Raw genomic sequence first — 24,499 nt, 5'->3', positions numbered from 1 at the left:
CTAATAAAATTAATCATAGGGAGTCAGAGATATAGCTTAAATGGTAGAGTGCTCGCTTAGCATGAGAGGTACGGGGATATAGCTTAAATCTAGTTTTTTTGTTGTTTGTGAGAGGTACTAGACAAATAAAGTTAAATCCTTAACCATGAAGAGGAGTGAATGTAACTTAGATGGTAGAGTGCTTAATTAGTATTTGAGAGGTATGAGGATCGATACTTTGCATGTCCATGTTTTTTACGATCTATCGATTAAATGGTAGAGTTATTTTTATGCAAGAGATCGTCCGAGTTTTTTAGGAATATTGGTTAAAATATTGTTTGGTAATAGGCTAATAAAGATAATCCTTAACTAACAAGGGTAGGGGATGTAGCTCAGATGGTAGAACGCTCACTTAGCATGCGAGAGATATGAGGATCGATACCTTGCATCTCCATGTCTTTTTTTATGCAAGAGATCGTCCGAGTTTTTTAGGATCTATCGGTTTAAATGTTGTTTGTTCGAGGAAATAAATAGGCTAATAAAGGTAATCCTTAACTAATAAGGGCAGGGGATGTAGCTCAGATGGTAGAGCGCTCGCTTAGCATGCGAGAGGTACGGGGATCGATACCCCGCATCTCCATGTGTTCTTTTTATGTATGCAAGAGATCGTCCGAGTTTTTTAGGATCTATAGGAGATGTATACCCTGTATCTCCATGTCTTTCTCTTATGCAAGAGATCGCTTGAGTTTTTTAGGATCGCTTAGCATACAAAAGGTAGGGGATGTAGCTCAGATGGTAGAGCATTCGCTTAGCATGCGAGAGGTACGGGGATCGATACCCCGCATCTCCATGTCTTCTTTTTATAAAAGAGATCGTCAAAGTTGGTTAAAATGTTGTTTGTTCGAGGTAATAAATAGACTAATAAAGCTAATCCTTAACTAATAAGGGTAGGGGTTGTAGCTCAAATGGTAAAGCGCGCTTAGCATACAAGAGGTACGGAGATACCCTATATCTCTGTCTTTTTTTATGCAAGAGAATGTCCGAGTTTTTTAGGATCGCTTAGCATGCGAGATATAGGGGATGTAGCTCAGATGGTAGAGCGCTCGCTTAGCATGCGAGAGGTACGGGGATCGATACCCCGCATCTCCATGTGTTCTTTTTATGCAAGAGATCGTCAAAGTTGGTTAAAATGTTGTTTGTTCGAGGTAATAAATAGACTAATAAAGCTAATCCTTAAAATTAAAGGGCAGGGGATGTAGCTCAGATGGTACAGTCCTCACTTAGCATGCGAGAGGTACGGGGATGTAGCTCGTAGAGCGCTCACTTAGCATGAGAGAGGTAGGGGATGTAGCTCAGATGGTAGAGCACTCGCTTAGCATGCGAGAGGTACGAGGATCGATACCCCGCATCTCCATGTCTTTTTTTATGCAAGAGATCGTCAGAGTTTTATAAGATCTATTGGTTAAAATGTTGTTTGTTCGAGGAAATAAATAGGCTAATAAAGATAATCTTTAACTAATAAGAATAGGGGATATAGCTCAGATGATAAAGCACTTGTGTAGCATGCGAGAGGTATAGGGATCAATACCCTATATCTCCATGTCTTTTTTTTATGTAAGAGAACGTCCGAGTTTTTTAGGATCTATAGGGGATGTAGCTCAGATGGTAGAACGCTCGCTTAGCATGCGAGAGGTAGGGGATGTAGCTCAGATGGTAGAGCGCTCGCTTAGCATGCGAGAGGTACGGGGATCGATACCCCGCATCTCCATGTCTTCTTTTTATGCAAGAGATCGTCAAGAGTTTTTTAGGATCTATTGGTTAAAATGTTGTTTGTTTGAGGTAATAAATAGACTAATAAAGCTAATCCTTAAAATTAAAGGGCAGGGGATGTAGCTCAGATGGTACAAGAGGTAGGGGATGTAGCTCAGATGGTAGAGTGCTCGCTTAGCATGCGAGAGGTACGGGGATCGATACCCCGCATCTCCATGTATTTTTTTATGCAAGAGATCATCAGAGTTTTTTAGGATCTATTGGTTAAAATGTTGTTTGTTCGAGGAAATAAATAGGCTAATAAAGATAATCTTTAACTAATAAGAATAGGGGATATAGCTCAGATGATAAAGCACTTGCGTAGCATGCGAGAGGTATAGGGATCGATACCCTATATCTCCATGTCTTTTTTTTATGTAAGAGAACGTCCGAGTTTTTTAGGATCTATAGGGGATGTAGCTCAGATGGTAGAACGCTCGCTTAGCATGTGAGAGGTAGGGGATGTAGCTCAGATGGTAGAGCGCTCGCTTAGCATGCGAGAGGTACAGGGATCGATACCCCGCATCTCCATGTGTTCTTTTTATGCAAGAGATCGTCAGAGTTTTTTAGGATCTATTGGTTAAAATGTTGTTTGTTCGAGGTAATAAATAGACTAATAAAGCTAATCCTTAAAATTAAAGGGCAGGGGATGTAGCTCAGATGGTACAATCCTCACTTAGCATGCGAGAGGTACGGGGATCGATACCCCGCATCTCCATGTCTTCTTTTTATGCAAGAGATCATTAGAGTTTTTTAGGATCTATCGGTTAAAATATTATTTGTTCGATAAAATAAATAGGCTAATAAAGATAATCCTTAACTAATATGAGTAAGGGATGTAGCTCAGATAATAGAGCACTAGCTTAGCATACGAGATGTATTTTTTATGCAAGAGGTCTGAATGTTTTAGGAATATCAGTTAAAATATTATTTGATAATAGGCTAATAAAATTAACCCTAACCATAAAGGATATTTTATCTTAATACTACAAGATTATGGTTTAATAATGATCTATAAAATTTATTAAATAATAAGAATTTATAATCTAATCTGATTAATTTTGGAACTTATCAACTAAACTAATTGGTTAAAAGTTAGAGGGTTTGATAGTAGAATCCGATGATCAATCTCATCCTGCCTAATTATCATTTGTAAGGTATACAAACGACAAGAGTTAGTAAGTGAGAAAGGCATTTGAAGTGCCAACCAAAAGCCAGCTGCGGTGTCACGAACAACGCGGTTTAAGCATCCTCAACCGTTACAGTGTCTACTCCCATGTGAGCCACGTAACAGAAAGCTGGTACCACCAAACCCTGAAGATACCAAGAAAGACGCAAGCATTAAACCACAAAAGTCAAACATTGATCATGTTATTTATCAAGTATATCATCCTGGTGTCGGTGCTCCAATCCCGTCGCCAAACGCCTCATCTCGATCAAAGAATCCTCGAATTCCCAAGTCATAGGTGACCTTCTCCGATCCATACATCGGTTGCAAGTAAATATGATTCAAATAATTGCAAGAAACCATTCGTATCGCAAGCAGAACATAGGAAATATGAGAATAGGAATGAAAAGGAATGCATAAGAAAAGATGCGACTCACAACACAATTGAATACGACACCAATATATATATATATATATATATATATATATATATATATATATATATATATGCTCATTCCTGTAAATTTGTATCTTGTATATACATTCATGCAAGACTCAAAAAACTTACAAATATGTTACTACAGTTAATCCAATTGGTTGGTAACATAATGAAAAAATTAGAAATATATATAGTTAAATTTTAATATTTTTCAAAATAATGGTAATTGTGATTAATGAGTTTTTTTTGTGATTAACGACAGTTGACTTGAATTTATCGAATGAATAGTAAAAGATTCAAATATTTGAAGTGACAAATATACTATTTCCAAATGTTGAAAGGAAAGATATCTAAAATTCCTATTTATCCTCCCTTACATTCATCGAGGTTTAATGAGTCGTCTTTTCTGTGGGTGACCGCCCATTCAATGTGTTGGGGAGGAAGCAAAGCTTCTCTCCGCAATAACTTTACGTCGGTCAGGGAATAAACGGTTCAGGAATCATCGGATACAGATGATAAAAATCAAGTGCTTTTGTTAGGACTCTAGCTTGGAGAGTCCTAATTGAGAGGGACATTCATGTAAAAATGTTAGGACTCTAGCTAGGAGAGTCCTAATTGAGAGGGACATTCTGTTAGGACTCTAGCTAGGAGAGTCCTAATTGTGATGGGCATTCATGTAGGAGGTTTTTTCTTAGAGAAGAATTAGGAGTTGTAAGGGAATATGAGTCTTGAGTAGGAGTCCTATTAGGAGTTGGTTAGAAGTAAGAGTCTTAAGTAGGAGTCCTATTAGGAGTTAGGGTTTAGAAGCCCTATAAATAACCATGTATTCCTTCTCTTTTCTTAAGCAATAGATGAATTTTTTATGCAGCCTTTGAGCAGCAACTTGGAGGGAGGAACCCCTATAGAGTTCCAAGGAGGCTGATCCCCTAAAGAGATCAACCCCAAGTTTAGAATCTGCAAGGGTTCTAACACCTGGTATCAGAGCAGCGTTCTTGGCGTCTCGCTGCCCTTCCACAGCCATCCATCAACCCTCCACAACCATCCAAAGCAATTCCCACAATTGCTTAAAAGATCGTCACCGAATTCCGTCATCATCTCCACCACCACGGATCATCCTTTGATCTCCCCGTAAATTGCAACAGGTTCTGGTTTCCTACCTTACTGCTACTGCAATTTAGTTATCCTTATTCGAAAATCCAAAAAAAAAAAAAATTGTTCCTATATTGCTGCATAAACTTTTCGTCACAAAGTTTTATCTCTACGACGAAAGATACATTGCAGAATTCCAACCGCATAGCACCATCTGTTTGATCTTGCTACTATGCTTTTTCTATCCAAATTTCTACGAAATTTTTATGACATCTTTGACACTTCTTAACAGTGGATTTCCCTTTGGTTTCATCAAAAAATTCTCAATATAAACTACTGATCTTTTATGTCCAATCTACTGCACTTGAATTGCAGAATTCAAGCCGCATAGCACCATCTGTTTGATCTTGCTACTATGCTTTTTCTATCCAAATTTCTATGAAATTTTTATGACATCTTTGACACTTCCTAACAATTGATTTCCCTTTGGTTTCATCGAAAAATTCTCAATATAAACTACTGATCTTTTATGTCCAATCTGCTGCACTTGAAAATCTATGCTGCAGAAAATTTCAGCTGCATATCGTTGCCTTAACCCATCTATTTGCAATCTTTTTTGAATGAAATTTCTTATACACTTCATAGATCATCTTGGCTTCCATCTAAGATTGATCTATTAAGAAATTCATCTCTAAAAATGATTTTATGTTGCTGCAAATTTTCATCGTAACCCGCTGAAATTTTTCGACGATAATTCTGCAATTGCAACTTGCACCAATTTCCTTGCTGTTATACTGCCGAAATTTTCTTCATTAAATTAGATATCCTTGCTGTCATATAAACTGTGATTTTGCTATCAATTCCCTCCTCAATTCTCTCAAGTTTTTGGTGGAAATTACGTCGAGAAATCGTTGTTTCTTCGACGACAATTCTACTCTTACAAGACAACACATACTTGCTGCAACTTCCACGGATTTCTGTCAAACCTTTGCTACCATCTACCACAGATCCAAAACTTTCAACCACAGCCCTAAAACTCTACTAAACCACACCCTCAAACTGCACCCAAAACTGCCACAAAACAAGCCTAAATCGTAGCCTACATCCACCAATCCACCAACCCTTTTGACCATCACTTCTCTCAACCTATACATGCCTTTAACCTAACAACAAAAGAGAGATCTTAATATCATAGATTTGGAGGCATATATTATGGCATCTAAGGAGGTAATCAATGCTAAATTCGAAGCCTTGGAGGCGCGAATGGAGGATAAGATTCGGATGCTCTTTACCGAACTCAGATTGGGCCGACCACTAAGCCCGAAGAAATCACATCAAGGAGAGAGCTTTGCCCAATCACACCAACCCCAAAGATATGACTTCCAAGAGAGGGGAAGCTCTATGACCAACCCCAACTATCCATGCATGAGAGTGGACTTCCCTAGATGGGAAGAAGGAGACCCGATTGGTTGGATCTCGCGCGCGGAGCGATATTTTCGGTACCACAAAACCGCGGATGTATCTATGGTGAAAATTGCAGCTATACATCTTGAAGGGGATGCTATACAGTGGTTTGACTGGTTTGAACATACTTATGGAGTCCTTTCATGGCGACAATTCAAAGAAGGACTACTAATTCACTTCAGACCAACCGATTACGAGAATATTGATGAACTAGCAAAGATCCAACAAACCTCCACCATTCAAGAGTACCAAACCAGGTTTGAAAGGTTATCTAATCAAAATCATGATTGGTCTCAAAAACAGCTATTGTGGACCTTCATTGAGGGCTTGAAGCCGGAGATCCGAGGAGAAGTTAAAGCGCGACAACCGTATACGCTTATGGCAGTCATCTCTTTCGCACGACATCAAGAGGAGCAATTGAACCATGAAGCTCGGAGGACTAGGGTCTCTCCTCAACCAGTAATATCGAAGCCCTTAGCCCCCCCTACTGTCGACCAAGTCCCTACACTAAAGAGGTTAACAAGAGAAGAGCTTCGGGAGCGATATGCGAAGTGGTTATGTTGGCATTGTGACGAGTCATGGAGCCGTGAGCATCGTTGTAGTAAAGGGGGACTTCTTATGATTGAACCGATAGAAGAAGAGGTCATTGAACATCCAAAAGAGAGCCTTGAACATGAAGAAGAAGATGCAGAAGAAGAGCCACAACCAACCGAAGTTACGGTACATACACTAGCTAGCTACTCAAACCCGCAAACGATGAAAATTGGAGGCATTCTCAAACAACAACCAATCACTGTTCTCATCGACACGGGCAGTACTACTAACTTCCTAAATAGTAAGCTTGCTGTTCGGATATCATTACCTATCGAGAATCGCTGCAGGTTTGATGTTAAGGTCACCGACGGACGGATTTTGAATTGTGATCATAGGCGCTTGCAGGAGAAACTATTGCTGCAGGACCAAGAGATAATTGCAGATTTCTTCCTTCTCCCTCTTAACAATCATGAGGCCATGCTCAGAATTAAATGGTTGACGACATTATGTGATATTTCTTGGAATTTTATGAAACTAATTATGAAATTTTACAGTAAGGAGAAACAGGTGACATTGCATGGGAAACGTGGGGGCGACATAACAACGATTTGCACACAACAAATGGAGAATGTTTTGCATAAAGCATGCAGCGGCTTTTTGGTACAACTTGAGCAGCAAACTAAGGGAGAGCCAACAGAATTTGAAGATCCAAATCTACTTCCTTTGCTTGCTAAATTTTCAAATATATTTGACGAACCGCGCAACCTACCTCTTACCTGTCGGCATGATCATTGTATAATGATTCTTCCAGGCAAATCTTCAGCAAATGCTCAGCCATATCAGTATCCACATCTCCAGAAGGATGAAATAGAAAGGATTATAAAAGAGATGCTCAAAACAGGAGTTATTCGGCCAAGTTGCAACCTCTACTCTTCGCCGGTGCTACTTGTACGCAAGAAGGACGGAACAAGGCGAATATGTGTTAATTACCGAGCTCTCAATGGCATAATCATCAAGGACAAATACTTTATTCCAATAGTAGATGAATTGCTAGATGAAAGGGAGCACAAATCTTTACAAAGCTGGACCTTTGATCCGGGTATCATCAAATACGAGCATGCAAAGAAGACATACGAAAAACCACCTTTTGAACACACAACAACCATGAATTTTTGCTTTCTTCAACAAAAGGTGGAATATCTTGGGCATATCATATCAGAGGAAGGTGTGGCAGTGGACCCCTTCAAAATTGGAGCAATGCAAAACTGGCCGACCTCGAGAAACATAAAATTGCTACATGGCTTTCTGGGTTTAACAGACTACTACCGCAAGTTCGTGAAAAACTATGGAAAGATCAGTGCACCACTTACTTCCTTACTAGAAAAAGATGTCTTCCAATGGTTGGACAGAGCCTCCGCTGCCTTCGACAAACTTAAGGCAGCCATGACGACGACGCCGGTGCTAACACTACCAGATTTCAACCGACCCTTCATTATTGAGGCCGACACATCTGGAGTCAGAATTGGAGCCATTCTCATGCAAGATGGTCGACCACTCGCATACACTAGCAAGGCATTATCTCCCTCCGATCAAAATAAGTCAACATATGATAAGGAGATGCTCGCCATTGTGCGCGCAGCAACGAGGTGGATATTGTACTTGATCAGACGATACTTTCAAATCAAGACCGACCATAAAAGCCTAAAATATCTCTTGGAGCAGAAGATATCTTCCCACGAGCAACAAAAATGGGTAACAAAACTTCGTGGATTTGATTTTGAAATAACTTACAAAAAGGGGAAAGAGAATGTTCTTGCAGATGCGCTTTCGCAGCTACCCGAGCAAGTTGAAGTTTCGACCGTTTCACTTCCGACCAGCGACTTCCTTGAGGATATTAAGATGGAATGGCAGGAAGATTCAGATACTAGTAAGATTGTAAAAAAATTGGAGGAAGCACCAAGCCCCATGGCTCATTACAATTGGGACTCAAAAGAATTGTACTATAAGGGACGCATTGTGCTTGTGACAAATTCTACTTGCATCTTCAATAGCAAATTTTGGACAAAGTTATTCTATATGCAGGGTACTAAATTGAAAAGGAGTACGACATATCACTCACAAACCAACAGCCAACCGGAAGTTTTAACCAGGTGCTTGGAGACAGCCCAAAGCCACCCACCAAATATGACTACCCAAAGAGAACTCCAGACCCAGCCAAGTGCCATTATTGATCGACGGATCGTGACTCGACGACGACGACCCACTAATGAAGTGCTAATACAGTGGGCGAACCTACCAAAAGAAGATGCCACTTGGGAGAACTATGACGACTTAAAGATCAAATTCCCAGAATTCATGAATCATCAGCCTCGAGGACAAGGCTGATTTGAAGAGGGCGGGTCTGTTAGGACTCTAGCTTGGAGAGTCCTAATTGAGAGGGACATTCATGTAAAAATGTTAGGACTCTAGCTATGAGAGTCCTAATTGAGAGGGACATTCTGTTAGGACTCTAGCTAGGAGAGTCATAATTGTGATGGGCATTCATGTAGGAGGTTTTTTCTTAGAGAAGAATTAGGAGTTGTAAGGGAATAAGAGTCTTGAGTAGGAGTCCTATTAGGAGTTGGTTAGAAGTAAGAGTCTTAAGTAGGAGTCCTATTATGAGTTAGGGTTTAGAAGCCCTATAAATAGTTATGTATTCCTTCTCTTTTCTTAAGCAATAGATGAATCTTTTATGCAGCCTTTGAGCAGCAACTTGGAGGGAGGAACCCCTATAGAGTTCCAAGGAGGCTGATCCCTTAAAGAGATCAACCCCAAGTTTAGAATCTGCAAGGGTTCTAACAGCTTTCAGGATTATAGCAGCTAAAAGAAAGAAAACAGATCACGAGAACAAAATGGAAAAGCAATGAATGAGCCGCTTTAATCCACAAAACCTTCACTCGAAGCGACAAACCATAATTATCCTACATGCAGAAATATTATCTGATTAGCAAGTGGACAGACACCTTTTATTATTATTATTATTATTATTATTATTGTTGTTGTTGTTGTTGTTATTTTTGTTGATGATAAGCCATGACGGATTAAAGTCCGTGACAGATCCCGATCCAATCGGAAATAACGTGGGCGGCAGCTTGGCATGGCGTAACATGCACGCTGTCCAAACCCGTGCAGCATTCCTCTCGTCGCCAGCTAGAAGAAGCCAAAACCCAGCTGGTTCACCTCTCTCTCCCTCTCCCTCTCCCTCTCCATCCTATTCTCCTTCAGACCTCTGAAGCTTTCTATGATGACTTCAATATGCTCAAAAGTTCCAAAAGCCAAAACGCTGCACCTCTCTTTCTCTCTCCACTGTCTAGTTCTTACACTAATGGAATCAACAAACAACTAAAGCCATCATTACAACAAACAATAGCACAACCAACCCCACTACAATGTTAAAGCCTAAGAATACGCCCCGTCTTCCGCCCAAAATGACGCCCTCATCATCACCCATACCAATGATAACAATACCATAACTACTTACTAGTTTTCTTTCTTGTTCTATAAATGAGAAGATTAATAAGGAAGGAAGGAAGGAGTACCTCTATTTTGATTTAGTTGTTGGTTTGTTACTCTTCGTGTTCGTCTTCCGGAGGACCACCTCGGTGTCGAGGCCGAAGCCGTCGATCTTGCGGACGCGGACCACCTCGGAGTGGTTGAAGAGGGCGACGAGGCCATCGACCCCCCCGAGGAGGTCGTTGGCGGAGTACTTGTCGCCGCGGCGGTGCACCGCCAGATGCAACACCGCCACCCCACCCGGCCGCAGCGTTCGCTCCACCTCCGCCGCGAACCGCTCCGGGTACAGCGCGTGGTCGAACACGTTGGAGAACTCGAAGTCGAAGGACTCGTCCGGGAAGGGTTGCGCGTGGAAGTCGCCGGCCACCACCAGCGGCGGTGCCCGCACCAGGTCCATCCCCAGCGCGCCCCCCACGCCCAGCCCTCGCAGAGCCGCCACCTCCTGCCCTAGGCGGGCCCCGACGCACAGCGCCGCGGAGGCGTTGGAGAGGAGGCCCTCGGCGGCCAGGTCGGCGAAGAACCGAGAGAATACGCGGACCTTGCGGTCCCAGTCGCGGGTCGCCCACAAGTGGCGGAGCCGGGGGTTGAGGGTCTTGTTCAGTTGCAGCTTGATGTAGTCGTCGTAGGAGCGGAAGCCCGGTCGGATGCGGATGAGCGCGGCGGTGGAGGAGGGGACGATGGCGGAGGAGATCGGGGTTTTCTTTGATTGTAGGTAGAGGTGGAAGAAGAGGAGGAAGGAGAGGAAGAGGAGGAGGAGGAAGAAGGATTTGAGGAGGGGCTTTTTGGGGACGGACATGGGAATGGGACGAGAAGGAAGAGAGGAAGGATGAGACCGATGACGTTAAGAGAGTGACAGAGAAGACGACGACGTTTCCCTCTTTCTCTCACTTGGTCTCGCCTTCTTCGCCTCTTTTCGGCTCCAAAAGTTTTAAAGGCATTGGGAATGCGTTGGGACGTCATGCGTGCGGTGTGATGGTCCGCAGGAACAGGATGGAATTCACTTTAAGCGGATGCCGGTTTCTAACAGGTAATCGAATGGAATCACGGAGACGGTTCTGCGAAGTGGGATTGCATGCGGATCCACTTTTGATAGGATCCTCCTACAGAATGGCCAATCGGGTCGGATTTTTTAATCGTCCCTTAAGATATATATATAAGAAATATTTTTATAAAGTTTTTTAATTAAATTAAATTATGTTTTCATTACTGATGTACATAATGTTCATTCGTCGACTTAAGCTTGAGGCTTATTATTAATATATTAATTAATTTATAAAACACTCAACATAGAATATTTTTTTGAAGTTGTGAGATAGAAAACCACTTTGTACGTGCGCAGGAGGTGCTCGATAAAATGCGTGTGTGGCTGTATCGTCTCCATTATTATTATGACAATGACCATCAACCTACTTCGGTTCATGAGGCATCTTATGGTCCTCCAAACATGTCAACCATTTCTAATTTTTCGTTGTTTCCTTTTTCATTGCTATTCAAATGTTCATCCTTTGATACGCTCGTTTTAACCTCAACTAGTTTTAGTCTGAATTCTGACAGTGAAGCTTCTTACCAGGGGCAGAATTTATGGCAGTGGAGTTCGCAGCAAATCCGGGACAACAAGAAGAGTTGACCTCACTTACTTACAGGAGTATGTTCTCTCTCTCTCTGTCTCTCTGTGATTTACCAAGACACTTATAATTTACAGGTTCTTATTTGTCAAGCTTGATATAACATAAAATCACCATAAACTTTGCAGCAAAAAATGTGCATGGAGTTGTTACCCCTAAACCAAACTCACAAATCGCACACAATATCCTATTGGATATCAACCATGGATGAAGCAAGAAACATGATTTGCAATGATTCATACAGCATTGCTCTAATTCGCTCATGAATGGCTATAATATGTAATAGAAGAAAAAGTGCGTCAAACAAGGAAGAGACGGGCATGCCACTTACGCTACCTATGTACAAATTACAAGTACAGGGTTTGCAACTTTTACGGTATGATATTATGATGTACTCGGCAGTTATGATGATATCGACCATGCATCTATGATGTACTCGACCATGCAGTTTGTGCTGTATTCTTTTTTAAGTATGCATGCGACTGAGACCAGGAATAAAATCCAACTTCTCATTAAAAACATAAACAGGTTAGAATGTTATTAATTTAAATAAGAAGGCAATAAAATAGAACTAAAAGCCAATGAAATGTTTTTTAATTATACGACAGACACTCGAGTTAAAACATGACGACACAACAAGTTGGCCATCCAAGAATCCAAGAATCCTGTCAATTAGATTTGGTTGTCACGAATTTAACTTGTTTGTCTTAGTCGTGCGGCACTTTAGTGTGTCCATCTGTAAAGGATCAATCTTCCTAAAATCTTTTGTGATCGATCCCTTAAGGATTTATGAAACAAACGACGGATTAGAAAAAAATATTTAATTTGAGATCAACAAGCAGCTATTTCAATAAACAATTGAAAGGCAATGCAAATTACAAGCATGAATTTTACAAGCTCTAGATTATCGTACGATAAATGGTCAAGGGTTGTTCGTTGTCTTCTTCCTCAAATGCATAGCGGTGACATATGCATTATCTTCTTTTTCCTCTCTCTTTACCTTATCTCTCGTTATTGTTCTCTCTTCTCTTCTTCCTTTTCCTCTCTTCCCCTCACAAGAAGCACAAGAAATCGTAGAAGTCTGTCAACTCCACCTCCAGCACTCCACTTGACTCCCTAATGAAATCATAGGAATATTCCTAAAATTTTAAGGACAGCTCAGGTCAATTACAAACTGACTCCCTAATGAAATATTCGTATGAATATTTTCGAAAGTCCTCATGACAATTCGAGTCGGTTACGAACTATCTTCCCCTTAAAATTTTTATGAGATTTCTTTCTCCTCGATGTCAGTATAAAAATACACTTTTAACTCTAGATTAAAAAAGAAAAAAAGAAAAAGACCTCAGTATTGACTTAACCATTGAAGGTATCGACTTGAGAAGACATCCCCAACCTCATACAAATTAGGATATATTATGCTAACGAAGACATCAATAATATTTTTTCCCTAACAACTATTAATAATAAAAATAATAATATGATATACGGTGGTTAGTATATATGTTACATGTTTTTTAAAATAATTTTTATTCATTATATTAATCGACTTACAAGACGATCTATCACTGTGCAACAGTCTCTTAGGATGTCTTGCAGAGACATTGCACGACTGATAGTTCTTTATGTTCCAATCCATATAAAAATATATTATATATTATTTAATATAATAAATAAAAAAATATTTTTTGAAAAAAAACAAAACATCGGAAATATCCATATTTGTGACATCATTTGAGCCTGCTAATTCGGCCCATGGGCCAAAGACATTTTAACGAATAGATTTATGTTAACAATTGATGTTGCGGATCACGGTGTGACGGTGTGACGGGGGGCACTTTGTTGGTGTCCGAGGGAGATGGAAGCGGAGCAGGAGATGACGAGGAGGCGAGTGTTGGTGACGTTCGACGTGGACGGGACGCTGATCCGGAGCACCGGCAGCGCCTCCAACCACCTCCATCGCCAGGCCTTCGCTCACGCCTTCCTGCGCGTCTTTGGCCTCCAAAACGCCACCATCGACGCCGTCCAGGTTCGTGATCTTGATGACCAAAGTGTCCAATGTCACATCACGTCCCTTTTGGTTAAAAAAAAAAAAAGAGCGGCATCCCATCGGATCGAACTTTCGATCCTGCTGTTGGGAGTAGAAATGCTGTCGTTGATTCTCATCAGAAATTTACTTTACATTTTTGAAGACGAGAATATTTAGAATAACTCTGATTTGGTTTTTTTTATTTGTTTTTTATTGTCGATGTTAGGTTTTAAAATATATCGAGTATTTTCCTAATACTTTAGGCCTCTAGGATATATGTTAATAGAATCAAAATCTTTATCATGGTATCGAAGTAGGTTATGAGTTTGAATCCTACATCTGTCCCTCTTTATGTGTGTTTAATCAACAGTTATGTAGTGACCTCCTTAATTATCTTGCACCATTCACTTGAGGGTGGTTCATACTTCATGCGTCAAGCCTAATCTGGTCAGCACCATGTGAGATGGAATTTTATAACTTAATAAATGTTTGGTCTTTTCCTGGCAACTTAAGCTAAGCTTTTGAACTGGTAATTCAAATCAAAATCTTTATTACTTCAGTTATATATCTATTGTACATGATCTGATTTAAGCATCAGAAGACTCACTCCGGGTATCTCTCTATTGTGCATGATCTGATTTAAGCATTATGTCTTCTAATGCTTGCTCATAAGAAAAAATAGATTCTTGTTATAGCTTTACTGATGAATCTGAGAACACATCTGGAGAATGTGGAGCCATTTCAACAGAAATTGTACGTGACATATGCATTGAGGGATTGCTGTATCCCCATCAAACTGTTTATCACTTCAGTTATCAATCTGATGTGCATGATCTGATTTAAGCATTAGCGTTATGTCTTCTAATGCTTGCTTAAGAAAATATAATATTGTTATAGCTTTACCATTGAGTTTTAAGGCTCATCCGGAGAATGTGGAGTCATTTCAACTGGGACTGTACATGATATATGCACTAAAAAATTGCCAACAAAACACCATAAGCTCTATCATGTCTGTGTAGCTACGTGTCACAGAACTTGAAATGAAAATTTGTCAACAGCACTTGGAAAAAGAAATAGCAATTAACAGCTTATCACTAGGATATTTTGAACTTCACTTGATTCTCCTGTCATCCATTGCTGTTGTCGTCTCAAGTGTTTATGGTTGAATTGTCTGCTATTCTAACTCGTTTTTATTTCGTCTGCAGCATCATGGCCAAACAGATCCCATTATACTTGTGAATACAGCCATTCACTATGGTGTATCTTCCAATGTTGGTAGCTTCAGAACTCTTTGTTTTTTTGTTTTCTTGTCCGTTACTATGATGTTGCTAGTAAACCCTGCAGAGAATACTACTGGATGCTTATTTTCTTTCTAAAACTAAATCAAGTTGTTAAATTGAAGCTTTATGACGGATATAATGTGGATAAGTTTTTCTTCTTCATTCTCAGTTCTGGCAGGTCGATGTCTAATAAGGTGGAGGATTTGTTTAGGAATGTTCAGTTTGGTGAATTCTGAAGAGAAACATCATTTGGTTACTTCCCTTTAAATCAGTAAAAAAAATCAGATAATCTATTATGAAGTCCTATTTGACTATCTGATTTCTGTTTATTTTTCGGATGATATAGTGGAAATAGTAACTTTATAAACAATATTCCTTTCTCCTCTACTAAAAATGGTTAGCGGGAACATCAAAGCTACAAAAAAACTAAAACTTTGGGAGTGTAACATACCAAATAGTCACTTCATATTAGGACCATACTACATGTTTAACACTGATCCATTCAATATTTATTATTGTTTCATTGTAAGCAATTCTTCATCACAAAAGAGATTTTCCAAGTGCCTCCCTTTCGAATAAACGTAGACCTGGATAGCATTGAATATCAAAGAGTTCAATGCTAATTTTGAAAATTCAATCAGAACAGATTTAGTGTTTTCATAAAATGAGATATTACACCACTAATCCTGAGAAGGTACTTCCAAATAAGAATCAGTGTGCTGTGTGTTTGTGTGTGAACGTGTGTGTACAATACTTTCTTTTTCATGAGGTTCTGTAGAAGGTTATATACCATGAGAAAAAGGCAAAAGTCTTTATAACTTGCCAAAGACTGACAGATTTGAAGGAGTAAATATGGCTTGTAAAGGGTGATTTCCCTGTAGTATAGATGTCTGTTGCCACCATGTTCAATCAATTAGTGGATTCATGATGAAACCTTGAATGGGTGAGTTATTGATTAGGGTTATTCTAATTGTTGCCTGCAATTGTGAACCGCATCTGATGCAATGGGAACAGAAGTAAATGCTTTAGGCTTTTTAAAGTGTTTCAATCTATTGAATCAATGTATCAAAACCTGCCTTCTAACACTATATGGACACTATATGGTTGAAGACTAATTAAGAATAAAAATATTGCCTAAATAGTGGATAGCTTCCTTTTCAGTCTTTATGCTAAGAGCAACACTATAAATCCAAGAACTTGTTTAGATTGTAGATCACGGATTTTTTTTTTCTAGTGAGACGTGCTTGTAGTGTACGGATCTGAATGTTCTAAAGCTCGCTTACCTTTGTGCACCTGTATTAGCAGTATGTTGAGATGGATGTGTCAGTTTAGTAGAAATGATATAGTAAGAATGTTTCCTATTGTGAACAATTAGGTATCTTTTTATTGAAGATAAAATGACAAAAAACCTTATAACATGGCTTAGATATGCCATCAACAGGCTCGATAATAGGAAAATTTCTATGTAACCTACTCAAATAGTTGGGCTTATGGCTGTTTCTGTACACTTGTAACATATTGCAGGTACTCTTATCTTGAAATGTTTTAGTTTCTTTCAGCATAGTGTTTTATCACTTAACAATCCTGCACATGCTCAATCCTGCACATTGATGGAGATGCACGTAGTGGCATCTCGTGAGTCATATTTGTTTTGAAGTCTATTTCCTTCAACTTGCATTGCAAATCTTTCTTTAGAACTTATTATGCAATTGAACATGATTATTATTTACGACAAAATAAGAGTATGAAGTACCTCAATGTGTCCATTGCATTACTATATGATTTTCATTGCTTAATTTGAGTATCATAGAAACTGCATTATCTTTTACAGTAAAAACCATGGAGAAATATTTAAACCAGAACTGATGTTTAAAACATTGAAAAGATGAAAATAAACTTAAGTCTTGAAAGGAAAAAAAAGAAATGGTAAATCTGTGTATTTGTGCAGTTAGGTGCTATCATTTGATGTGTGAAAATGATGATGTTTTTCAGAAAAAAACTAGATTATTTAAAGGACCCACTGAAAGATTGTGCGATCACAAAGATTTTGTCAAAGATATGAATTATCATATTCATAATTCCTACTTGGAAGGCAACTGAAGAAACATCCAACACTGCAGGTTGTCATTCTATATGTTGAGCATAGGCTGATCAATTCATCTGTTCTATTTATCTGATCGAACTTGGTAGATACTGATTTTGCACCCTTCTGTGTTTTTTATTTTTTTTTATTTTTGAAGGACATATTCTTCAAGTCTGGTAACAGCTACATGCGTTTCTTTGTGACAGAAACCTGGCAATTTAACAAACAGAAGATTTCATGGCAACCTTTGGTATAGAAGACTTTTGGACTCTTCTAGTCCCTAGGAAGAAGTAGAGGTCTTAGAAGCTTAGATTATTTTGAACATCTTGGATTCTGTAAAGTATGGGCCGATCAATCCCAGATGCCAAGCAAATGCCAACTAAAATTTTGATTAGTATTATTAGTTAAAACTTTGGGATGTTCTTTATCAACTGTTCTTGTTTAGGTGGCTGCTTAAGATGTTCTTCTATTTCTCTGTCCCTCAGCCTTCTTCACTAACTGATTTGTTTAGGTGGCTGCTGAAAGACTTCCTGATATGAAGACAGAGATGCTTAAATATGCTAGAGAACATGTTGAAGAAATTGGAGAGGGGCTTGAGGTTCTTCCTGGTGTTGCTTCTTTGTTGGATGCTTTGTCTTCAAGTAATGTGGTTATTGGACTGGTAGGCTTGTTAACTTGTTGTATCAATTTGCATATTGTGTATGTTTAATCTAGTTTGTGGCTGAGAAGATGCAATCATTGCTTCAGTTTCTGGATCATCATTTAAATTAATATTTTGGAGTGCCACTTATTTGTTTGGTTATTAATATCAAACCTATACTTAAATGTCAATAGAAATGGTTGTTGATTACTTTCTTGTTTACTACATAACGAACTGGTTCGCTACATGTAGGATAGTGTTTTGTTTTGTTTCTTGTGTTTCTATAAGGTGGAATTTGCAGTTCTCACTTCTTATAAGTTTTGTAAATTTGTCCCTAGTTGGGATAGATTATTGTGCTCTGCTTTATCGTGACTTTTCTTTTTCTAACTTTTGCTAGTATTGAGTCTATTGACTGCTTTTTTAATCATCCTTTTCTCCTTGCAGCTCTGCCTGTTGCAGGTTTATGACCACTTGAAAAGGAATTGTGGTTAATTTTTCTTTTCCAAAAATGTCCACTAGTCTAGAGGCTAGGTGCAATCACTTTGCATTGTCTTGGTTCTTGTGTTTCCTGCTGCTCAAGCTCTCATAATATTTTACTCAGCAATTGATAGCTCGAAGCCTATGTGGTTATGGATTCAAGTTTGATGCAGATTCAAGGAAACAACAAGGTTTATAAAACAGTGGTAGAGGTTCCTCGGAAGCATATATATATATAAACTTAAATTTTGAGCATTAATTATGCCGTTCTTGTTGTTAATTAGGATTCTTATATTAATTAATATTATTCAGAGGCTTTTAGATACTTATTTGGGCAAGACATCATTTTAGGGTAGTAATAAGAATCGTTAATTAGGGTGACAATTTAGTTTGTCATAGATTATGGAAATTTTAAATGTTAATTAGGGACTTTGAACATAATTAAGGACGAAGTCAAATTCAAGATATTAATTAGAAAAGTCAAGGAGGGGAGTTATTTTTGTACATGAGACCTGCAAAATTTTTGTTACTTTTTCTTCATATTATTTTAAAAGCAAACGTCAACACTGTGTTAGCCAATGAATAGTTTGATATGTGTGTATATATGTATCTTTGGTGGGTTAATGAGTCGTATAATTTATGTGTATATGTATATATGTGTCTTTGACCAAATGTTAAACACTTGTATTGCCTTAGGAGGAGAAGATCTAAAAATTAGTGATGTATCATTGGATCTAACTTTTCTTCTTTTTTTTTTTTTTCTGTATCCAACAGCTTATATAGAAAGAAATAAGCTCATTAACTCTAGTATTATAGGATTTGTTCACTTTTTAGGATGAATGGCATCATAATTCGAAATATTAAAAGTCATGATTCCAGTTTTTAGGAATGTTCTCCCTATGAAGATTCCAAATCATCAAGATATAGGACTTAAGCAAGGTTCTCGCTACCAAGAGCCAAGGATCATTTTCTCACTTGTAGAGTCCTTTTGTGGCTAATTCCTTTCTTTTAGGTATTTGCTTGTGAGACAAGAATCTTACCTAAATACCGTTTATGTTTTCATGGTCAGTTATGCCTCAATGTCTTGTAATTTCCTTTTAGCCATGGAGCCATTTTCTGTGTTATTCTTCAAGTTGATATTTATTGTCGAAAGTTCGAAGTCCCTCCGTCAGTTGACAAGAGCAAAGCTTGTATAACTAGCGTTACGTTTCTGACTCAGCACGTACAAACTTGATCCCTCGTATGTCTCATGGATTCTTGGATTTTGCATCAGCCACATCTATTATTCCATTACCTTAGATGTACTTGCTAATGTTTATGTGACAAATTTACTTTGTATTTTAGATGTTGCAAAAAAACAATTTCTTGATTTTTCAGCAATGGTATGCAGTTGGAAAATTAACTAGTAAACCAACAATCGGAACATTAACATTCTTCAGCTTGATTTTCGGAGCTCTCAAATTGTTTGATCTACATTCACTATGAACATTGAGCTTTCAACTGTTTTTCATGCTCTGAAATTTCTATCAAGTATTTTATCTGGTTATACGATTTATGTTTTTCTCATGGATTTATTTTCTACTCAATGTTGTTTGATGCCTGCACTCATTACATCTTCGGTCAACAATTTTCTTGGTAAGATAGCTCAAGTTACTGTTAGTTTGCTGTGCTTTTCAGTAAGCCTTTGGATTCTGAAACTCTAGATTCTATCTTGCTCTTTCTTGATACAAGAATTGCAAGATGCTTATCAGCAGTTTTCTGGAATCTTGCTATGTCATAGGTCACAGGCAATCTAGAAGAGATTGCATGGATGAAGATGGATGGATTGGGCATCAGAAAATATTTTACAGTTCCAAACTTTGGAGGGTGAGTCAAAAGAGTAGTGATCTCTATTATCATTCTTTTTTCTAATATGGATCTTCAGGGTTATCTTTTTCGGCTAATATTTCAGTATTGACATATTCTGCTAGATTTGGAAGTGATCACATTGATCGAGGGCATTTAGTGAAGATTGCAGCTGACAGAGCCAAAGAACTATGTCCTGCAGGATTTGACTTACGTGTGCATGTTGGAGATACAGTATGTCACATTTATATTCCCATAAATTGAATTACATCTTCATTTAGAAAATGGCACATATCATATTGTGTAAAACTAGTGTTGGGGGGTTTGGCTTACTGGTGAGTTAATGTACATGTTATGCTTCAATGTTATGAAGAGTTAGAGAATCACCAACTGTTCTTGCTTACCTTTTAATTCTTCTTCCATTTTACTGTTTACTCAGTAAAGTGAGCTTGCAGCTTAAGTGTTTGCTATTCATTCAGATAATATAGAACTGAGACAGTATGATAACTCAATTACATCATGTTGCTTGTTTTTCGTGTATTTTTTTTTTGTTTTTGGAAATTGGGGAGGTCGCATTTATTGAAGTTATCAAAGTCCAATGCTTGTAACTTGTCAATGTTTACATGTACCCTATGCCATGAAAACCATTTATTGTAGATACTATTCTTAACACTTCACGGTCAGAGTCAATCTGATATGTGTAAAATTGGAATGCCGAACATTATCTTGATCTAATGCCACAAAACGCAGAAAATTTTCAACATATTCATGTGTTAGACACTAATGCTAATACATTAAACTTATGTTGAATTTACTCATTTTTGGTGATGATGAAAAGGCCAATTCTTTTCTAGGTGCTTTTGTATATATAGTAGATCATCTTGACAGTGCCATTATTTTTCTTTGAAGCACTTTGTTATTGATTTTGAATATAAATACTAGGTATTGCATACATTTTGATTTTATTCGTTGGATGTATGGATGCACACATTATAAAAGAAATTCTTTAGTTAAAGCTTTTAGAAATGTGTTTACTTGTGATTCAGTGTTTTAACATTTTACCTTTCCCATATTTTTGTAGCCAAATGACATCAAAGCTGCAGAATATGGAGGAGCGCTTGCAATTGGAGTATGTACAGGTATATTTACTGAGGAGGAGCTGAAGAAGTCTAGCTGTGGCAGTGCAATCATACTCTCTGATCTTACTGATAGCACAACTTTCATGAATCTGCTGGGTATCGAAGGCTAATTTATCTGCAGTCCCCAGAAAAAGGATCTCTTCTTACAATTCTCCTCACAAAGTATGGTTGACTGGAATCTTTTTGAACAATATGATATTTTGTATTGTATGCTTCTGGACATTTATGTTTTGGATTCCTGTCTATCCTTGAAACTGTTCGTTCTTGGGTCCTCTTTGACATAGTTGGAAGGAAATCTGTTTATTGTGATTCCTAAATTTTAGCTATAACAATACCTGGTATTGGCTTCATAGTTGGTTTGCAGCCCCAAAAGACTTATGTTGTGGTCATTAAACATGTTGATTCCTCCTTGTTTTACTTTCCTTCCTCAGCATATTCATGACTAAGATTCACAGGGCATATGATACATGTACATGGAAGCCATTCATAAAAGTTGGTCCTTGACATTTTTAGTATAATTTGCATATGCAAAATTGCTTTTTACATGGACATAATCATTCTGAAATGTTTTCTGGAGTGTTGTGGTCTCTCACAGACCTAATGCACTCCTTCAGCAGCTTCTATGGCACACTAGAACTTATCTTCTGGGATATAGCTTACATGTGATGCCTTTGTACACAGCCAGGAAATTGGTAATGAGCTCCCTCCAGGATGAGTCCTTGATTGTGACTGCATGTGCTGAATGCTGCCTGTCCTGTCTCCAGTGTGCCAGCACATCTATTTGCAATTGGCAGAACATGATTGGGACGTGATCAACGCGGTCATGGCTCCGCACATGGATATGTATAATTGCCAGGTAACATTTGCTTTCGCTTTTTGAAATTAACCATCATGATCATAGATGTGTTTCTTTCGATTTTTGCATGTAGATTCTTGATAGAGATGAAGGAAGCTCCATGAATGGCTGTTTGACACACCAACCACTATGAAACCTTGTGTCAAAAGACAATATGAGATGGATGGAGTGGGTGATCTGCCTTGCTGGTTTACTTGGTTTTCAAAGTTGATGGCTTAGCTGGCCATGCCTCAATCTTGGGTGTCACCCATGTGACTAACTTGGCTTATTCATGCCAAGTCATGATGATGATTGCTGCCTCTATGCAAAGTTTAGATCTGAGAGGTCATTTTACTTTGAAGATATTCTGCTAAGGAACTGCATGTGATTAGTAGATGTCATCTCTGCTACTAGTTCTCAACTGTGTGTGCTCCTGCACCAAATAGCATGCAGATCCAAGTTGTCTGACATTGTCTGGAATCAATGCTGCAAATGATGCTATCTGTAAAGGATGGACCATTAGGAATTCCATTGTGGAATTTGGATCTTCCCCCCAGTGTGTCTGTCACTGGTACAAAAAGTTTGACTGGTACATAGAAACTATATGCTGAACAAAACCTTGCTGCATTGTGTTTTACCTCCTTTTATTATGAATATTGATTGTTTGTCTCTCTGCTTTGTTTTCTCTACCTAGAAAACCCGGACCTCTTGCCAAAGCTGGTAATCAAATTGATTTGATTGTCTATTATCATTTCAGGCAGAAGATAAAATATTTTTTGATTTTGATGTCAAAAGGATGAAGGTAAAACAATAATCTTAAATAGTAAAAATGATATCATGAAATTTATATTAAAAATATTCAGTGTAATTATTTCATGATTAAGCTAAATTAAGTGAGAAATTAAGATTTCACCATCTAAACATGAAAGTGTGCTATACACCTTCTAAAAAATTATATGATGATGGGAGTAAATTTCATTCTTCAACATTTTCTGCTTGCATGTTTGTTAAAATACTTTGATTACTAGCACAAATATGGAGGGAATTCAGACTTACATGATAGTATTTTAGGCTTTTGAAATTGTTGATTAATCTCAGCTTCATAAAATCATACACAAATGTTAAATTAAGTAATTTGTTTTATGGTGTAAACTAATGTTAATGCAACAATTTAGGATTAATCAGCATATAAAAAGATAATAATTTCCCCATGCTTGAGTCTTGGCAAGTCCTATGATTTGAAGATGCTACCTTCATTTCATTACATGATCTATATGTAATTTCTATTTATTGTAGATTAAGTTTAGAGTTTTTTTTTTTTTGCACATGTTTGATTACTATTCTTAATCAAATCACTATGATCATGTCGAGTAATTGTTGTATTGTCTTATTTTATTAAGCTAATAAGGAAGAGCTTTCAACCTATCAAATCATATGATACCAATATACTATTGGATTTGAAACCCACTTACCAATCAAGCATTTGAAACTACTACTGTATCTGACCCACTTACATCCTATCATCTATCATACTTACCTAACATAAGTTGAGGAGTCAAATCCTCATTTTATAAATTTATTTTTATATGACCTATTTATTAATTAAAATCTAATTCGATATATTTTTTTAGTATGTAAATCAGCTTAGCTAGTAAAAATTTTGATTGCTATATATATATATATATATATATATATATAAACATAAAATATATATATATATAACATATATATATATATATAACATAATATATATATATATAACATAAATGTATATTCATATATATATATATATAAATATATATATATATATATATTTACAAATGTTCTATAGAGGCATAGAGATGTTATCGTTAGATAAAATAAAATATAAAATAATTAATATTAATGGTAAAACATATAGAATACAACTTCTTACATGTAAAAATTCTCTTATACACTTTAAAACATAAATCTTACAAAAATTAATCCCTTATGGAGAATATCTCAAAATATCTCATAATCTCATATAAAAATATCTCATATTTTTTTTATATATTTTTTCTCAAAATATAAAAAATATGAGATATTTACATAAAAATCGAAACCTTTCACATTTGAATTTTTTGGTGAAAGTACTTTCCGTGATGGCATCAACTGGATTATCCTAACCATCTATTATGATAAAAGAGTAGCATAATCCTAACCATCATTTAATATAATCGAAAAATACATAAGAAAATAGCAGCCATTTATTTACATAGATTCGGATCTTTTTGAAGCATCTCTTTCCAAGATCCCAAATCCCCAATCCCCCATTCACAATGGCCCGAGGATCCTCTGTCTCACGCTATCACAGGGTTCGGGTTTCTCCCTCTCATGCGGCCGCTGCTTTTATATACTTTTTCTCGCGGTGGACCGGCGGATCAATGGTGGATTCTGTTCGTGTCAAACAGCTGATCCGTGCTTCTGTTAGTATTGGACACGCGTCGTCATCCATCTCGCCTTGCACGCTTCCCCCGTCGGTGGCGCCCTG

The 24,499-nt window shown here is 37.7% G+C and overlaps 2 protein-coding genes, 1 long non-coding RNA gene and 6 other non-coding genes across 12 annotated transcripts; 8 read left to right on the top strand and 1 right to left on the bottom strand.

Annotated features, from left to right (window-relative positions):
* Nucleotides 1–546: 546 nt before the first annotated feature.
* Nucleotides 547–619, top strand: TRNAA-AGC (transfer RNA alanine (anticodon AGC)). The gene has a single exon. It is a non-coding gene; the product is annotated as a tRNA-Ala (tRNA).
* Nucleotides 620–756: 137 nt separating this feature from the next.
* On the top strand, nt 757–829 carry TRNAA-AGC (transfer RNA alanine (anticodon AGC)). Its single transcript has one exon. It is a non-coding gene; the product is annotated as a tRNA-Ala (tRNA).
* Nucleotides 830–1,055: 226 nt separating this feature from the next.
* Nucleotides 1,056–1,128, top strand: TRNAA-AGC (transfer RNA alanine (anticodon AGC)). The gene has a single exon. It is a non-coding gene; the product is annotated as a tRNA-Ala (tRNA).
* Nucleotides 1,129–1,674: 546 nt separating this feature from the next.
* TRNAA-AGC (transfer RNA alanine (anticodon AGC)) lies at nt 1,675–1,747 on the top strand. Its single transcript has one exon. It is a non-coding gene; the product is annotated as a tRNA-Ala (tRNA).
* Nucleotides 1,748–1,892: 145 nt separating this feature from the next.
* Nucleotides 1,893–1,965, top strand: TRNAA-AGC (transfer RNA alanine (anticodon AGC)). The gene has a single exon. It is a non-coding gene; the product is annotated as a tRNA-Ala (tRNA).
* A 281-nt stretch (nt 1,966–2,246) lies between these two features.
* Nucleotides 2,247–2,319, top strand: TRNAA-AGC (transfer RNA alanine (anticodon AGC)). The gene has a single exon. It is a non-coding gene; the product is annotated as a tRNA-Ala (tRNA).
* Nucleotides 2,320–2,909: 590 nt separating this feature from the next.
* Nucleotides 2,910–10,830, bottom strand: LOC135618533 (uncharacterized). 2 transcript variants are annotated; one of them, XM_065119473.1, is made up of 2 exons: nt 10,061–10,830; nt 2,910–3,102 (listed from the first exon to the last, which is right to left on the bottom strand). In XM_065119473.1, exon 1 carries the CDS (start codon nt 10,828–10,830, stop codon nt 10,063–10,065), a length of 768 nt encoding a protein of 255 aa, XP_064975545.1. In that variant the 3' UTR covers nt 2,910–3,102; nt 10,061–10,062. The 2 variants fall into 2 exon arrangements, with proteins under 2 accessions (XP_064975545.1, XP_064975546.1); XM_065119474.1 differs by having other exon boundaries at nt 3,015–3,259.
* Nucleotides 10,831–10,922: 92 nt separating this feature from the next.
* LOC135618534 (uncharacterized) lies at nt 10,923–12,140 on the top strand. Its single transcript, XR_010489046.1, has 3 exons — nt 10,923–11,061; nt 11,605–11,679; nt 11,788–12,140. It is a non-coding gene; the product is annotated as an uncharacterized LOC135618534 (long non-coding RNA).
* A 1,335-nt stretch (nt 12,141–13,475) lies between these two features.
* LOC103994123 (uncharacterized) lies at nt 13,476–22,658 on the top strand. Of its 3 annotated transcripts, none has more exons than XR_001979245.2 (8): nt 13,476–13,688; nt 14,894–14,959; nt 17,563–17,712; nt 19,949–20,034; nt 20,139–20,247; nt 21,095–21,314; nt 21,834–22,008; nt 22,082–22,658. XR_001979245.2 is itself a non-coding variant. In XM_065119472.1 (6 exons), the coding sequence occupies exons 1-6, from the start codon at nt 13,518–13,520 to the stop codon at nt 21,260–21,262; spliced, it is 750 nt and encodes a 249-aa protein (XP_064975544.1). In that variant the 5' UTR covers nt 13,476–13,517; the 3' UTR covers nt 21,263–21,502. The 3 variants fall into 3 exon arrangements, 1 of the variants encoding a protein (XP_064975544.1); XR_010489045.1 differs by having other exon boundaries at nt 22,054–22,658; XM_065119472.1 differs by lacking the exons at nt 21,834–22,008; nt 22,082–22,658 and having other exon boundaries at nt 21,095–21,502.
* Nucleotides 22,659–24,499: the final 1,841 nt, after the last annotated feature.

Source organism: Musa acuminata, chromosome BXJ2-8 (assembly GCF_036884655.1).
Source record: "Musa acuminata AAA Group cultivar baxijiao chromosome BXJ2-8, Cavendish_Baxijiao_AAA, whole genome shotgun sequence".
NCBI classification, from domain to species: Eukaryota; Viridiplantae; Streptophyta; class Magnoliopsida; order Zingiberales; family Musaceae; genus Musa; species Musa acuminata.
This window is presented reverse-complemented; position numbering and strand designations above follow the sequence as displayed.